The 18056-nt window shown below is 41.5% G+C and overlaps 1 protein-coding gene across 2 annotated transcripts; it reads left to right on the top strand.

The window, feature by feature from the left end:
- The first annotated feature begins 72 nt into the window (after positions 1 to 72).
- Positions 73 to 13062, top strand: LOC146521250 (sodium/hydrogen exchanger 9B2-like). 2 transcript variants are annotated; one of them, XM_085154988.1, is made up of 15 exons: positions 73 to 367; positions 1950 to 2021; positions 4979 to 5068; positions 6155 to 6257; positions 6375 to 6545; positions 8880 to 9022; positions 9120 to 9247; positions 9358 to 9439; positions 10058 to 10151; positions 10232 to 10338; positions 10422 to 10571; positions 10707 to 10815; positions 11006 to 11142; positions 11710 to 11884; positions 12020 to 13062. In XM_085154988.1, the coding sequence occupies exons 2-15, from the start codon at positions 1950 to 1952 to the stop codon at positions 12106 to 12108; spliced, it is 1650 nt and encodes a 549-aa protein (XP_085011114.1). In that variant the 5' UTR covers positions 73 to 367; the 3' UTR covers positions 12109 to 13062. The 2 variants fall into 2 exon arrangements, with proteins under 2 accessions (XP_085011114.1, XP_085011115.1); XM_085154989.1 differs by having other exon boundaries at positions 98 to 367; positions 12023 to 13062.
- The last annotated feature ends 4994 nt before the right edge of the window (positions 13063 to 18056 follow it).

Genomic DNA, 18056 nt, shown 5'->3' with positions numbered 1-18056 from the left:
GCGGCGTGTTAACGTCAGGCGTGCAGTGTAAATGTGCAGTCAGTGCTGCGTGTGCGCACACACGGACACACACCTGCTATTATGTGTATGATAATGTTTGTGTCTGCTGCCCTGCAGCCTGGCATTAATACAGAGGACTCAGGGTTACTGCGACCTGTGTTCCCATAATGCCAGGCTTTACCACGCGTGTGTGTCTGTGTGTGACGTCTGTCATTCTGCACGGCGACAAACACAACGGAGTTAAAACCGTCTGTTGTTAACACGCGGCAGACACTCGCTTCCGCCGTCTCTTGTTGCTGCTCGATGACTAAGTCGCCTGCTGTGTTTTCCTCTTTGTTCCAGTCACACAACTTTTCATCAGCTCGAGGTAAGAGCCTGAGAAAATGAGAATATTTCAGCTTTTATGGGTACGTGATGGGAAGTGTGTGAGGTTTCAGTGAAGCTGTCAGCTGGGACTGGAGGGAACATTTGTCCTTTTGTTTTGGGTTTACGTGGAGATTTCTGTGATGGGCTGAAAAGACCTGAAGTGGAAATAGAGAGTAGTTGGACTATACTATTTGACTTTTGCTTACGCACAATTAATAAAGCAGTGTGTTGATCAAGTATTTATTTTACTTGAAATGCCAATTTTCACGTTTTTAAGAGAAAAGACTGCATATGAGATTTTACAGGAAACTGTTTATTTAAACAAATAATTTCTATTAGAAATAAGTTAAAGTTTGCCTGACATGTCTTACTCCTACATCACTGTATTTCCAGGTAAAACTGCACATTTTATGTAACTTTGCTTTTCTGAAGGCTTCAGTTATTAGTCATGCAGTAGATTAAGAGATTACAGTAAGGGTGGCGTTAAAGACGAAAGATTTCCGAGTGTAAGCTTTTTCTAATCTGTTAAGTCTGGTAATCTATAGTGAGGATTATCAGCATGTCGACAATAACAATCATCAGCTGGCGTTAAAACCTTTGAAGAAGGCACTCCGGGTGCTTCTTGAGTTTGGGCTTCTTTTCAGGTTCTTGGAGAAGTTTCACCGTTTATCCATCCAAGAGGTTTGTTCAGGTCTAAAAGCTGGTGGAGACTCGTTGTTGGAGAGTCACCTTGCAGATGGTTCAACCCTGTAATCATGAGAATCGTTAGGGGTCACAGAGGCCAAGGTGGGAATCAAGGTGTGGGTCATTAAAGTGAATTTCTTATGAGTCGCTGATCGCCCTACAGTCATGTGAGGCATTAGGAGCACATTGGCTAAGGTGTGAGTGGAGATTAAATTGGATGAGAAGGGATCTCAGGACAGCATTAAGTGGAATTTCTGGTGAAGCAGAGGTGGTGCGTTCGCTGTCCACCGCAGTCTTGGGATGGCCTGTCTGCCTGCAAAAAGCTGATGTCAGATGGAGGCGGTGCACAAATGGAGGCCTGTATGTGGACCGACTAGTGTGTGCGTCACTCTCGCTTGTACTGCTGTTGGTCCATTCATCAACCGCAGAGAAGAGCGAAAGGGTTGCAGCGGGCAGTTTTGATTGGTAATAACAATGAAAAGTATCCGTGATTAAAGGTGTTGCTGGGACTAAAGTGCACCTACTTACATGATTACAGGGCGGCTCAGCGAGTCTCTGGACCGCCTGCAGTGTGACTCTCCATGAGCTTTTAGAACTGAAATATCCTCTCAGATGAAATGTGCAACATCTTTAATAAAATGTTAAAAAGGTGATTGAAATAAGGATTTAGATGAAGATTTTCTGTATGGTCATTTTGTTCATGATTTTCATGACATTTTCAATGAGTTCAAAAACTAAGTATGGGCAGAACACACAAGCATGCTTTCATTGTTGAGTATTCTTACTTGATTGGACTTCAATAGCATTTAGCATTAGTGACTTTGTGAGTTTGAAATCAGACTTGAAATATTTAAATGCGGCTCCTCACATATATGAGAAGAAATGCGTGATTGTTTCAGATGATGGATGAAGAGGCCACCAAGCGTTACCTTCGGGTGAGCGACGTCGGGCTGCAGCAGGAACAGGCTGAGGTACCACCGACCGTTCACGTCACACAAAACATCCACCTATTAAAACCACACACGTGGAGTCACGTGGCCTACAACTTTATCTTTCCTTCTATTTCTGCTCTGACATGGTAAAGAAAACACAACTGCTCCAGCCATCAAACTAACCCAGTATGTGTGACCAGTTTGTCATCCAAGACTGGAGATGGTCACTTTAAAGTCTGTTTGAGATGTACCTGTGTTCCCGTCTTCTGATGGGTCCACTGTGTTCATGGAGGGATGGCCATTTATAAAGTGTACCAAGGAAATCTCTCCCACACTACTGGCAGCTTGAACAGGTGATGTAAGGCAGGATGGATCCACGCTCTGACCCTGCCTGAATGTTGCAACAGAAACTGAGACTCATCAGACCAGGAAACATTTGTCCAACCGTCTACTGTCCAATTTTGATGAGTCTGTGAATTGTAGCTTTAGTTCTTAGCTCTCTGGAGTGCACCCAGTGCAGACTTCTGTTGATTGCTAGCTTCAAAGTTCAACACGCTGTGCATTCAGAGGTGCTCTTCTGCATGCCTTTGATCTAGCGTTGCCTTCTTGTTAGCTCGAAGCAGTCTGACCTCTGACATCACTGAGGCATTTTCATCCAGAGACCAGAAGACCATTGGATGTTTTCTGTTTTTCAGATGATTCTCTGTAAACCTTAGAGTTGGCTGTGCGGGAAAATCCCAACAGATCAGCAGTTTATGAAATACTCTGATAACCAAAGTCTCTTTGAGTTTCAGCAGGTCATCTTGAGTCGTCACCATGTAACTTGCTGATGTAATATTTGCATTCATGAGCAGTTGAACAACTGAATAACTGGCACAAGTTTCCTGACTGACAATAAAACAAGTGAGTGAGAATAAGGACCAGAGAGACCTGCCTGAGCTGTTGTAGCCTCAAAGCCAGACTTAACTATAAACTATGAATATGGGAAACGCAGAGGCCAAAAACCAACAGCCACTCAAAGCAGAGCTGCTAAATGACCAGGAGTCATTTACCTGGAACTTGAAATGCTGACGGGCTGATGATCAGATGGATATCTCTGTTCAAGAAAAGAGGGCAGAGGATCTAAGACTATTGATAATAAATCATAAACTATGTCTGCCATATATGCACTAAACAAACACAAGACACTTGAAATACATTAGGTTGACAACACTTTGTGTAAAGCAGGATTTCTCACGTATTTCATAGTTTTAATGCAGCGTGTTGATATTTCACACCGTCCACCTCCAGTTGGCCCTTGGCGCTTCAGTAAAGGTCATTTTAACCATATAAAGTGAAGGAAGGCCGGAGCAGTAACGCGATCACATGTCACAGTGGACCAATGTATGGCAACGACAGATCATAAAACAATTAACAGATTTAGAGGTACAGATAAGCTGCTATTTGATCATAAAAAGTTGTTAAGTTCATGAAAATGGATCACCAAACATTAAACACCCATGTACTTATTCTGTTATTCTTAGAAACAAACTCAGCTTTACTTTAATGGCTGTCTGTCACATTTAAGCTGTAAATCACCCATGTGGCTGCAGAGTGTTTAGAAATCATCAAAGTTCTTCTGAAAACATAAAAGGTTGGATAGATCAACTGGAAACCAGCGGACTTTAGACATTAGTGAGGGTCCAGAGCCATAAAATGTCAAATGTTGACATTTTTCATGATCTGTATGTGTGTGAGAGGTGGGATAGTTTAGTGACTGATGGGATGAAACAATAACTCTTTGTCTAGTAAACAGACAAACAGAGGAATAGGTGTGCGTTCCTCTTTGACATGTGCTCACTCAGTGTCACGGTGGAGGCGTGGCCTTCCACAGGTTAGTGGGGCAAATGGGCAGACCAACAACAACCAATACCAGCACACCATGATGAACACACCCCAGTTTCTTGGCTGCGTTATCTGACTTTTAGGAGGTATGTCAGTAAGGAAGCCATCACATGACCCGATCAGAGATTACACCACACAGCTACGTCACAATATTCAATAAAGGTTTTTGACCTTGGGAGTCATACAATATAGTGATAAAAAAAATAATCACTGACAAGTTTTTGCAGCATGAGCCCAATTAATGTAGTTGGTTCACAGCAGTTTGGTGCTTCTGCAGCCGTTGTAGTAACCTGCAAGAATGAGGTGGCTGGCCTTGTACTAGTCAGACTTTTAAAGCATGACTCTACTCAAAAACTGCAAAAGCAACTTTGTGGTATTTGGTTTATTGGTGTCCCCTAATATATGTTGCAGAGAGCCTAAACTGGATAAGTTTAAATAATTCATGGATTTTTAAGATTTATGTGACATACAGAAGAGAGTGGACCCCATATGTTATGAGCTTGTTGGCACCTTCCGATCCTCCAAAGATGAGGCTTGTTATATATCTAAAGGGTGACCATAAATGTTTCCATCAGGGCTTTCCAGCTTTGAAATGACCAGCCTGAGGAGATAAGGCTCACAGAAGTATTGGTGTTTTGCTGTGATTGAATCCTTTATGATCTTTTACTGCCTTTGATTGTCTTTTGGAAATCAGCTTTCAATTATTTTACAGCGCTCTCTGTTTTTGGTGGTTCTTCCATACCAGTTTTATTTCTCTTTACTTTATTTTTGTTGGTTTTCCTATTTCTTTCTGTTTACCTCATCACTTAAACGTTATAACAAAATTATTACTATTTTTAAAAAGATCTCTGAACACGAACAAAGTCCTGCATCTCTAAATCAGCAGTCTTTTGCCAACTTTTAAAGAAAATCTGGGAAGTACTGAGGAAAACATAAAGAGCAAACAGAGTAACTTCTAGGACCTTAGTAATTCGTCAACCATTGAAATTCACCTGCTTCAAGAGGTTTGGCTGAAGAGGACAAAGGACAAAACCCTACAGCCCACGTCTCTAAACCCACTCTCTCTCTCTCTCTCTCTCTCACTTTTGTACACATGCACGTTTCTGGTAAAGGTAGGGAGTAAAGTTCAGGCTGGTCAAGAGGACAGAGAGATCACCGTCCTGCCCCGGAGGAAGACGGAGGAGCCGGACGACACGACCACGGTGAGTGTGGTTCACCTCTGAGCTCTGAGAAAGGCCGTCTATTTATAGAAAACATATGCAAGTGTTGGGGCTCTGTAATTTTTAAGGTTTAGACTGAATGTAGGTGGACACATGAGAACTGCAGCTAACCTCTGGGCTGTGGGCTCTACATGTGAAAATATGTGTAAAAAACACTTTGGAGTCAGAGTGAAGGACCAAGAATTGTTGTTATTAAGACAGTTTCTACCCATTTATTGGGAATTTTCCTTTCCAAATGTTATAACATAAGAATTCCAAGGACAAAATTCATATAAGACACTTAATTTGAAGGGTAACACCTTATAGTTACTGAATCTGTGCTCTTTTAGCAACTACAGATGGATCCAATGCAACCTCACTCTAATGAAACCTCAGGTTGTAGTTGAGGGTTTAAAGTTCTCATGAATATTAATGATAATAAAGTTCGTAGTTTAGGCGTTGTGTCCTGTAAGGGCTCAGTCACACAAGTGTAGGGACTGGTTGGCGATGTCCTAGAAACAGTCTGTTGCTAGGGAAAAACGAAAATTCACCATCTGGTTGCTGGAGTTTGCTGGCAGACACTGTTTAACTTATTGCTGAAGACTCAGTAGGTCACTGCGCTGACCGAGAGAAAGGCCGGTATATAAAAATGGAAATGAAAAAATGTTATATTTCCCGAACAGTTGGTCGGTGGTTGCTAGGTGTCTCTAGGTGGAATAAGTTGCAAGTTGTAGGTTGCAGCAAAAATGAAAACGTTTTTCTTGAAAGACAAATGTTCTACATTTGGCAATAGTTCAGACAAGCTGGCGTCTTCTACGCAAACTACTGGTGTCTGCAGCAATCTGTTGCTGTGACCAAAGCAGGTAACAGGAGACCTCCAGGGTGGCATAATTTACATCTTTACAACTAGCAACAGTGGGCAACCTTCAGCAACCAGTCACCAGCTTGTCAGGAATACACCTTTTCCCTAGCGATCACTGGTTGCTATGTTGTCGCCAACTAGTATCTAGGCAAGTGTGACATAGTGATTAAGACCTGATTATATATATTAGATGAAAATCAGAAACTGAAAAAACATCTAATGAACAGATGAAGACGCCATCGTCTGACTCTTCCTGCTGCGCGTCCTGTATCAGTCTGAAGGACAGATGTCCTCGACCTCGGGGAATCGTCAACCTGCTCATCACCAAAGGTAACGAACACTCATGATGCCTGATACCTCTTCATTAAATACTCTACCTGACCAGCAGCACTGTGTAAATGTGTCCTGTCAAACTGAATCTTAATGGGATGTCACGTCTGCTCGCAGTCTGTTTGTTTGCTCTGCTGTTCGGAGTCGTCTGGTCCATCACGGGAAAAGAGTGTTTACCTGGAGGGAACCTGTTCGGCATCATCATCCTCTTCATCTGCTCCGTGCTGGGAGGGAAGCTGGTGGGAATGATCCAGCTGCCCACACTGCCCCCCTTCCCTCCACTGCTTGGTACAGCCCAATCACTCATTCCTTTTGTAGTTTAAGCTACAGCTGGGCGATATAAAATTTTTGTCATATCACGATATGTTTTTTTCATTTCAGGCGATAACGATATATATCACGATATCAGCCAAATAACTATATTTGTAAGATTTAAATGTGCCGTTGCTCACAAGTAAAATGTGAAATAACCAGCAGCTTGTTTTGATTTAAATATTTATTTCCCATAATAAGTTCAACAGGGTAGATGTGCTTAAAATGAGGCTTCAGTTTAGGCAAAATAAAGGCAAATATTACAAACTACACAAAAGGTAGCCGCTAAAGCATTTAAGTTTCAAAATAGAACAAACAAAACAGACTAAATTGTCAATTCCACTTAGAAACAAAATATTAATTCTAAAAATAAATCTTAGTTAATTTTACAGAAGAAGAGACAAAATTGACTAACTTATATAATATTGCTTTGGAAGCGCTGTCTGAGAGAAATGTTTATGTTCAAGGAGATGGTAACGAGGATCCATTACCTTAATTAGCTGCTTGAATCCTTCATTGTCGACTGTGTTTATTGCTGCATGTCTTTAGCAAGACAGTAAGCTATGGCATTCGTTATTTTGCTATGCCTCTTAGCTTTTTTGTCATATGGTAAGACGCTGGAGAAAGCCGACTCAATTGACTGTTGCTGCTTCGCAGGGATTCTCCTGGTTGTTTTCGATGACGAATTAGTGCTTTCAGTCAGAGATTGAGCGTGCTCTAGTGGGTGGCACTGCTTCAGGTGATAAAAAAGGTTTGTTGTATTTCCAGACTTTGTGGAAACTTGCTTTTGGCACAATTTACAGTGTGCATTACTGTTTTTTGTCAGACTTGAAATAGCCGAAATACCTCCACACTACAGAACTTCTCTGGCCTTTCCTTTTGACAATCTCTCCGGCATCCGTCATCTGTTTTCTCTTCGGTAACCTTCGGTCACGCTCGGTTGATTTTTCTCTAGTCGGCACACCCATTTCCTCCATTACCCGGCACGGCGGCTGGCTGCTTCCCAAACAAATACACATGTGCGGCTTGGCACTTGAGCTGTACATAACAAGTTAGGTGACGTGACGCTGCGGCTGTGATTGGTTCGGCTCTGTGCTGCTTAATTTGTATTGGCTATTCATTCTTTTTATAAGAGAGGAAGAGAGAGAGAGATGAGGTCGATCGCAATAGTTTCATTTTTCTATCGAGAAAAAGTTATTTTGCAATACATATCGTTATCGTTTATCGCCCAGCTCTAGTTTAAGCTAGTATAAAATCTGTGTTAAGAGCCTCTGATGTAGATCTCCCCAGCAGTTATGCTTGTGTGTCTGTGTTGTGCTGCAATATGCAGCATAAACAGTAGAGGGTGATTTGTGCTCTCTCTTGGAGTTCATCCATTCTCCTTGAGTCAATTAGAAGAGAAAATGGTGACATTAGAAGTAAGCAAAAATGCAAAGGTGGAAGCACTGGACCAATCACTGCTTTGAGGAGACGCAGGTCCATTTGATGATGATTTAATTAGACAAAGTGATTAGGTAGAACTTTATAATACAGCATGTGGCTGTAATTCCCCTGGAATTAAATTGATTCTCTGTGTGTTTTATCTGAAATTATGATTAAATTATATTTACCTACAAACACAATTCAAGTTTTTTAAGAAATAATTACAATGTAAGTTATTCGAATAATTTACCAATTTACGGTTTATTTACCAAAAAAGTTTTAAAAAAAATCCCACTCCTTCATCATACATATGAAAATAAGTGAAAAGAAGAAAATCCACTACTTTACTACCCACTATTTTTTTTGTAGTTTTCCTAAAGTCCTTTTGCTGGGATAGGACAGTTTTGATGGTTGAAGAGTGTTTGAGTTGGCTCCATCATTGTCAGATGGGCCTTTGCCGTTCAGTGTTTCATGGCATTTGTGTATTTTTTCTTGTAGGAAAGGGAGAAAAATCCTTCTCATATGTTTTGTGATATAAAGGGCCATTTGAATAGTGATACACACCAACATAATAAGAAATCAAAGGCAAAGCGAATCCCCTAATAATAAAGCCTGCACCTCTAAAAGTACAGCATAGTGTAAATTACTTAAAAATTGATACACTACTTAAAATTACTGTAATTATTTTTTTAATTCCAGTAAAACATGAATTGTTACCCCTTTATTCTAACATACTGTATTTGCCAGCATTTGTAGATAAAAAGAATTTAATTGTAATTTCAGATGCATGTTGAATCATTGTATTTTAAAGTGCACAGATTATGTTAGCTGGGGTACAAGCGTGGCAACCATGTAAAAACCTGTGTATGTGTGCGCGCATGTGTGTAGGTATGCTGCTGGCGGGTCTGCTGTTGCGTAACGTTCCTTACATAACGGACGCCATCTTCATTGACACTCACTGGTCTGCAGCTCTGAGGAACATCGCCTTGTCCATCATCCTGACCAGGGCTGGTCTGGGCCTCAACCCTGAGGTACACAAACATTCAAATATCAGTCTAAGTTTCTGACATGCTGGTAGTTACACACAGAAAATCAAATGCAGTCTCTTAAATCTGTGTTTGCATGCAGGCTTTAAGTCGACTGAAAGCAGTGTGCGTACGTGTTGCAGTTGGACCCTGTATGGTGGAAGCCTGCATTGTTGCTGTGGTTTCTCACTTCCTGCTGGGTCTGCCATGGGTTTGGGGTTTCATACTGGGGTAATTTGTGCGCGCACACACACACACACACAGCCATTTCTTTCTGTATGACTAGATTCAAAGTAAGTAAAGTGACACTCATTGTGCCTGTGATATTTGTGTTTGTGCAGTTTTGTACTGGCTGCCGTTTCTCCAGCAGTTGTTGTTCCTTCAATGCTGCTCCTGCAGAGAGAAGGATATGGAGTGGAGAAGGTAAATTATCACCCGTTACTATCATCACCACATTTGACTGATGAAAGGTTCATCCTGCCACAAGGGGCAGCGTATGGGTGGAAAAAGAGATGAGCCTGAGATGAGTCTATAGACATGACACATCATCTGTGTGGGCTTATGCAGAGCAAGTATAAAATAAAAATAACAGCAGAACCACCTGCAGGACTGTAAACATTACATAACAATTGACACCATTAATAAAATCAATATAGGGGCCTCTAGAGATCCTCGAGCTCCATCAACACCTTCTCAGTGATTGCTAAGCTCCCTAATCATGCTCTACCCCCTTTACAAGGACCCACAGTGGTCCTTAAAACCTCATACAAAGTTACTAAAGCCAGCTTAAGCAACACTTGAACCTTTGATAGGATACTGATTAAGTAGCAATACGCTTCTAAAAGAGTTGTACACCTTATTGGGTTTCACAACAACCCCAATACCTATAATACACCACTAGAATCCCTAAAACCATCACCAAAAAGATCTAGGGCTCCTCCAGTAAAGATCCACAAACCGAAGATCTTCCATGGGAGTCAAGAAAGATCAAGTCTTGTGCTCTAATATGAATCTTTAATGTCACTGTGTGTTGTTCTTCAGGGAATCCCCACCCTCCTGATGGCTGCTGGAAGCTTTGATGATATTCTCGCCATAACAGGATTCTCTACTTGTTTGGGAATCGCCTTCTCTACAGGTCAGACAAAATGTTTCTGTCCTGTGCTGTTCAGTTCGTTCTTTTCTAGTCTACATGGTCTCGTTGTGTTTGTCCTGCAGGTTCTACATGGATGAACATACTGAAGGGTCTGCTGGAGGTGGTGGGAGGCATCGTAGCTGGTATGATCCTGGGCATGTTCTTGTGCTGCTTCCCCAGCAATGACCAGGTCGGACATTTTTTTATTAATATGATTTTTCCTTTTTTAATTGTTCATAAAATGTGTCCTTAATATCTTCTGTCTGATCGCAGGAGGATCTGGTATTGAGGAGGACCCTCATGTTGCTGGGTCTGTCCACATTTTCAGTCTTCTTCAGTCATGTTATTGGTTTTGCTGGAGCTGGAGGTCTCTGTACACTGGTGCTGGCTTTCCTGGCTGCACTGGGCTGGAAGACTGAAAAGGTATCATATATCAGGACCACTTTAACCTGCATCCCGCCCCTTGGATTTTGCCATGTTTACCCTAAATCAACATAATTTGTAATGGCTGGCACCATGGAATATGGTTAATCCAGGTATCTCTAACTTCACAATCAGGCACCAGTAGCAGAAATGGTGGGTCGGTCATGGGATGTATTTCAGCCACTTCTCTTTGGCCTGATTGGAGCTGAGATCACGATTAAAGCACTCAGCCCAAGTACTGTGGGTAAGAACATTATACTACCAGTATATTTCAGTTAGACTTTGCTCCATTTGTGTCTAGATTTTGTTGTCAGTTACTAGGAGCCCAGTGGGCCCAGTAATCAAAGAGCTTTAACCTGCAGAGCAAAACATTTCACTGCTTGAGGAAATTTAAGATATTGGTTTCCTCTTTGTTGTTGTGTCTATGACCTTAGGTCTGGGTATGGCCTGCATTCTTATTGGTCTGGTGATCCGTCTACTTGTCACCTTCCTGTTGGTTCATTATGGAGGATTCAACCTAAAAGAGAAGCTCTTCATTTCTGTGGCCTGGCTGCCTAAAGCTACTGTGCAGGTCTGTGAGTGTGTAATCCTGATATTAGACTGCTAGACGATATTCATTTTTCAAGAATAATGTACCCGACTTTATTAACCCTGGAGAACCCATGGGGTCAAATTTGTGCATTGGTTTTCTAGGGAAACCAGTGGGGTCGGCTCTGACCCCATTGGTTCTCCAGGGTTAAACCAGAACTAGAAGCACCTCAGACTTATCCGGAAATTTCTGCATAAAGCCTCTAAACACTCCTAAAATGCCACTGGTGGTCAAAACAGCTATTAAAATATCATATAGATTTTTCTTTGTAACCACTGAAATCATTAGATTGTAATGGTGTTGATTAGCTACCTACATGGCTCCTGAATTCTCTTTATTGACTTCGAAAACCTAAATTACTACAATAACCATGCAAAGAAGTTCTAGTTCGCCATTAGTTATAATCTAAAGGCCTTTAGATCTAGATGACTAAGAACTAAAAAAGTACCTTTTTGTTTCCTTAAAACCACCTCTGTGATTTTAATGATACATTCCTTCATTGTTAATCTGCACTTCTCCTGAGCAGTTATTTATGTCTGTATGTGCTAGGCTGCCATTGGCTCCAAGGCATTGGACATGGCGAGGGAGGAAGGGGACGAGGCCTTAATTAAGTTTGGTTTGGACGTGCTAACATTAGCGGTGTTAGCCATCTTGACCACAGCTCCAGTTGGTGCACTGGGTATCGGACTGGCAGGACCACGTCTCCTGGCCCGGCAGGTCAAAGGTCAGCAGGCATACACATCTACACACTGTGTAGTGGCTTCATAATTTTACTCTTAAATCACTGAACAGTGTCAGATGTAGTCATATGTAAACAACAAATGTCTTTTCTTCCCCTTTCTAAAAATCCCGACCTCAGCAGAAGAGACAGAAGGTGAAGCTACACCATCTTACCGCAACGGGGTTGTTCAAGAAAAAGACAACGGGACTCTCGAGAGCAAGCTATGAAGCTTCTGAGTGGAAAAACTGACTATACAAAACTGTATATACAATATATATATATGTCCACACATTATGTAAATCATAAACAGAATTTAGCTGCAGTTCATTTATATATACTGGCTGTCAATATCTTCTATTTTCAAATAAGCTCAGGTTAGAAACTGTAAATGTGCAAATGTTTGTGTAGTGTACTATATGGATATTTATGCAGTTTGGTAAAATGCAATGATTAATTTTACATTACACTAAGCAGATTGTGTTATTAGCTCATTAGCAGTGACAGAATCTATATTATGAATTCATTTCTGGCTAGCTAGTGTTAACATAAAGCATATTTGCCACACTAGGTTTCATTTTCTTACTTCATTTTTTATTTTCTTTTGTTTGTCTGTTGCATAAGTGAAGTACAGCTGAGGTCATTCATCATACGGGGACCGGCAGATAGTTTAGCTAGCATGCTAATCTGACGTGTTGGAGTAACAAAGGCAGACTTGATGCTGGAGCTCAGGTCTTTAAACTGACATCATATTCTTTCTGGTGTCAGGTTTGGTTATAAGAAGCTAAAATGTTCATTTTTACTGTTGTGTGTGCTTAAAACATGGTTATTTACAAAAGCAAATATTGGATACAGATTAAGTAATTAATGGCAGTAACAGATAGTATACTGTTAGCTTCATTAAACAGCTTCAAATGTGCAAGTGACTAATCTTAACTGGGTGCGTAATCTATTGTCTAATGACATTTTCAAAGATATATTAATATATTCTTAGATTATATTCATACAAAATATTCTGAATGTTTATCTTTGAGACAGACTTCATTACACGCACCGCTGCCAGCCTGGAAGCTTGTATCAGTAATCGTGTAATCATTAAGCTGTAATTGTGTGATGTCACTGTGATCAGCTGTGATTTACATGTGCAGCTTTAATTCAAAGCTCAATAAATATTTATCAATAAAGTTAGAATATTAAAAAAGGTTTCTCTTTTGTATACATCAAGGCTACATGCTATTTATTTAAGTTATGGCAGCTAGAACCACACAATTCAGTCTTAATTGGACCGGCTCATTTGGATCACCCGGTGCATCATCTGGCCCATCCACTACCTCCACGGATTTCCTTCTCACAGACTTCCCTCCCGAGCTCCCACGCTCCCGCTCTAATTGTAAGCCAACTAGTCTAACTCAGTTTTGATGTGTTCCCCCCGCTTCCCGGCTCCCTGGTAATCTTCTCCCCTTTCTGTTGCAGCCTCTCACGGTCCCGATTCCAGCTTCCTCGCGTCATTGTTTCCCCGGGTTTTTTAGTTCCTCGTTTTGCTCCTCTGGTTTTCCCAGGTCGCCTTTTGTTGTTATAATAAAGTGTCATTTTCTGCTAGCGCTTGAGTCTGCGTTTGGATCCTTTTGTGCACGCGCGCCGCGGCGCATGACAGTTTTGTATTTTCTACTGAAAAACTAACGATAGTCCCATGATTGGTATCAAGTTGGTCCTAAAGATGAAAAACATGACATATACTTTAGTTTCTTACTCAAATATCTCAGCTGCTGCCTGAACACACTGAAATTTAATGGATGTGGAATGAGCCTTTTAACAGCCACCAAGTTTCAAGCAACTCATCTAGAGCTGGAGTTTTATTTTAACTGTGTAAATGGGCCAAACCCTAATGAGGGATCCGTGGCAGCATTGTGTTTCTTTGCAAAAGTATTTGGTTAAAAGAGTGAAGAATTCTAGTTATATAGCCAGCTGTGTGCACACCCATACAAACCCAGTGATAATAGTATCCATCGCTTTAATGCAGATTGTTTCATTTGTTTGTTTGCTTTTTGAGTAGATTTTGTGAACAGGAAACGAGCAAAAGCCGAGTTAATGCTAAGAAAACAAGCATACTGCAAATTGTGAAAAACAAGTGTAGTGAGGATATGATTATAATGCAATAACGCCACCTAGAGGAATTTCAACGCAGGGAATATAAATGGTAAATGGCCTGTATTTGTACAGCACTTTACACATTCAGTCACACACATTCACACACTGGTGATGGCAGCTACATTGCAGCCACAGCTGCTCTGGGGCGCACTGACAGAGGCGATTTTCAAACAAACCAACTAGAAGATGAAAATACACCGAGGCAGATACCTTTAAGATATTAGCTTTTTTCCTTAAACAATTCCAGCATGGATCACAATAAAAGATGAGTGTGGGAGGGCCATCCTATAGTAGAGTCCCAAATTACGCAAAACAGCCTAATATTGAGCTGGACTAACAGCGAGGACCATTAGAGGAAAATCACACTGTTAGGTTCATTTTGATCAAGGTTGTCATTGTTGCACTTATGTAACTGGTGTGATTCTACGTTGTGTCTGATAAAAAAGGTAAAAGAAAGAAAGAAAGGCCTCCAAGTAAATATTTTGCCCACTCCAGCTTCTACGACCAAATACAAACAGTGGGGAAGAGGGTTAGCTCAACCCACCACAACTTCCAAGCTAGCAAGAAGTATATATTCATGCTAGCATTTATGGCGCCTAAAACACATTTATGATACACACATACTACACACTTGTAACATCTAACAAAAACAGGCTTAATAATGACAATAATTGAACTAAAATCACAATCAGACCATCCAGGTGGCTAAATATGCATTATATGAGCGTTTTACAGTGTTGGGAAAGAAATTATACCAACCTCTCCCACAGGGGAATTGTAGAAAAGGGGAGAGGCAAAAGGGGTACACTGTATTTATAGGGTTGCACCAAAGAAGAAGAAGAAAAGAATGAGGAGGGGCTCTAACTGATAATGAACATAACTACAGGCTTGGAGGTCCTAAAAGTCAGGTATAAAAGGAGCAGTTTGGGGGTTTAGAACACATTTTGTGTAATTATAACAACGTGACTTATGACCCTGTTACACTTACACTTGTAAACCTTGCCTTAAACTGCATGTTTAGATGTTCTTCTGTTCCTCCCCTACACATCGAAGCAATTGGCTATAGTGTTAAACTGCAGGCACATTCCAATCTAAAGGTTCTGGTTGTCTTATCTGCTAAAGGGTGATCACTCCTGGCTATTTAGGAGCTCATCTGTGCTTGTATATGGTGAACCATTAAAGTTGAGCCATATAAAGGGTGAGAGGAGATGACCCTTTGTGATCAGCAGGATGTCACATGCTCGCACACAGTGCTTTAACTGTTATGACACACCATTTATGGTTTTACAATGGGGGGTTGTGTCATTTCAACCAGCGGGGCCTGCAAGCGCAGACCCAACATTTATGTGCCAAAGAAGAAAAAAAAACAAACATAAAAAAACCCTAAAATTTTACACCCAAGTTGCTGTGCAGCAAAAGCAGTGTGGAAGAGGACTCCACCACCAGAGATGTCCCGTGGGTACTGGCTTATCCTCGGTCACTGCAATAAAAAACAAACAAGCAAACTTAGCAAAAACAAGAACCACTAAAATCTCTACTCCAGCAAACAGGGCGTCAAATAAGCCATTACAGCGCCTGTTCAACCAATAAAAGGGATAGGATAGAGGAGGACGAGCATACGGCCACATTTTTGAATATTTCTGTCATATATTTGTGGGGGAGTCTCATGTAATATTGGTACCAAACCATTATCACACAGCTACAACTAATGGGTTTCAGCCCAGACTACAAAAGAATCCCACACATACTAGTAGCATGTGAAACCGACCCTGCGACAGATAAACACTGTGTGTCTCCAAACGTGCAGTGTTGGTCTTAGATATCATTTTCAAATATCTCAAGTTAGATTCAGAACCATCCTGAGTCTCATAACAAACACAAAGAGACGGCAGGCAGCAGGAGAGCTGCAGCCGTTGAATGTGCTGTTACAGCGACCGTGTGATTACTGTAAGGGTGGACAGCGTGCGGCTCGGGGTGAGCTGGAGGGACCATGCTTAAATGAACATAAAAATAAAAAGTGCTAAGTAGATAGATATATACATGAGTGCAGGTGGTGATCAGTGCAAATGTGGAATGATGCAGTGAACACAGTGTAGCATCATGTGTTAGTGGAACAGTCATACGGTTATTGTTCATGAGTCCAACAGCAGAGGGGAAGAAACTGTTCTTATGGCGAGAAGTTCTGGTGCGAATGGACCGGAGCCTCCTGCCTGAGGGGAGCAGGTCAAACAGACTGTGTCCAGGGTGAGAAGGGTCAGCTGAGATCCGAGCTGCACGTCCCAGTGTCCTGGAGGTGTACAGGTCCTGCAGAGATGGGAGTCTGCAGCCAATCACCTTCTCAGCAGAGCGCACAACATGCTGCAGTCTCTGTTGGTCCCTGATAGTGGCTCCAGCGTACCACACGGTGATGGAGGAGGTGAGGATGGACTCGATGATTGCGGTGTAGAATTGCATCATTGTCCGTGTTGGCAGGTTGGATTTCTTCAGCTGCCTCAGGAGTACATCCTCTGCTGGGCTAGAAGCGGGCGATGGGGGTATGTGGCGGGGCGTGTTCTGCGATGCAGGTTTGGTGGTGTTGATGTGTATGGCTGGCAGCGGGAGAGCTGCAGCCGTTGAATGTGCTGTTACAGCAACCGTGTGATTATTGTAAGAATAAACGATGCTGTGAACCATGAAAAAGCCATCGGGTCTGCCGTGGTGGCGATCTTTGTTTTGTTCTGTTTTTTATCTTAAGTGCACGCAAACCAGTAAACAAATGAAAACAAATACTGTTGATAAAAAAGTGCCACACCGAAACATAACGTTGGGGGAGAGGGAGCAAAGTGTGCCTGCTCTGTGCTGACGCAGCGACCTGGCTGCTGTAAACAAGCAGAACTCAAAGTAAAGGATCAATCTCACCAGGCTAGTATCGATCCGATACCGATGCTGACTTGGTATCGACACTATTGATGTTTGCTTCGATGTTTGCCAAAACTCATCAGAACATGTACCTAGTGTAACTTTTTAGATGCCATTTGTTACTTTTCAAATTCTATATGTATGAAGTTATGCAGGCTTGTTTGCACAATAAGGCTAAATAATTCAACTTTTCTGAATCGAAATGGTCTACAGTCGTCGTTTCAGTTGTTTCTGTGAGTCACTGAAACATAATTACAAGCACTTCATACATTTCAAAGGCTTTTATCGACAATTACATGACATGTATGCCAAGAGTCAGTATTTGCAGTGTTGGTCCTTCTTTTTCAGGACCTCTACAATTCGACTGGGCGTGCTCTCAATCAACTTCTGGGCCAAATCCTGACTGATAGCAACCCATTCTGTCATAATCACTTCTTGGAGTTTGTTAGAATTTATGGGTTTTTGTTCGTCCAGCCGCCTCTTGAGGATTGACCGCAAGTTCTCAATGGGATTAAGATCTGGGGAGTTTCCAGGCCATGGACCCAAAATTTCAACGTTTTGTTCCCCGAGCTACTTAGTTATCACTTTTGCTTTATGGCACGGTGCTCCATCGTGCTGGAAAATGTGTTTCTTACCTCTTACTTTTATTTTTATTTAATTACCATCTCTAATTAAATAATCCTGTCCGTCAGAGGATAGACTTTAAAGTTCTGATGCTGGTCTATAAAGCTCTGAATGGTTTAGGACCAAAATACATCAGTGACCTCCTGACCCAGTATGAACCTTCCAGATCCCTCAGGTCATCTGGATCCGGTCTTTTATCAGTTCCCAGAGTCAGAACCAGACACGGAGAAGCTGCATTCAGCTTTTATGCTCCTTATATCTGGAACAAACTCCCAGAAAGCCTCAGATCAGCTGAAACACTCAGTTTATTTAAATCCAGGTTGAAGACTCACCTGTTCTCAGCTGCATTTGAATAAAGCACCAAATCCACACTTAAGCTTGAATTTCAAAACGTATATTTTAACTACTGATTTTATCTGTTTTGATTTTATATACTGGTTTGTTTGTTTGTTTGTTTTAATCAATTTTAAATCATGCTTTTTATTTGTTTTTGTTTCTAATGTCTCTG

This window comes from Neolamprologus multifasciatus, chromosome 3 (genome assembly GCF_963576455.1).
Source record: "Neolamprologus multifasciatus chromosome 3, fNeoMul1.2, whole genome shotgun sequence".
NCBI lineage: Eukaryota > Metazoa > Chordata > Actinopteri > Cichliformes > Cichlidae > Neolamprologus > Neolamprologus multifasciatus.
This window is presented reverse-complemented; position numbering and strand designations above follow the sequence as displayed.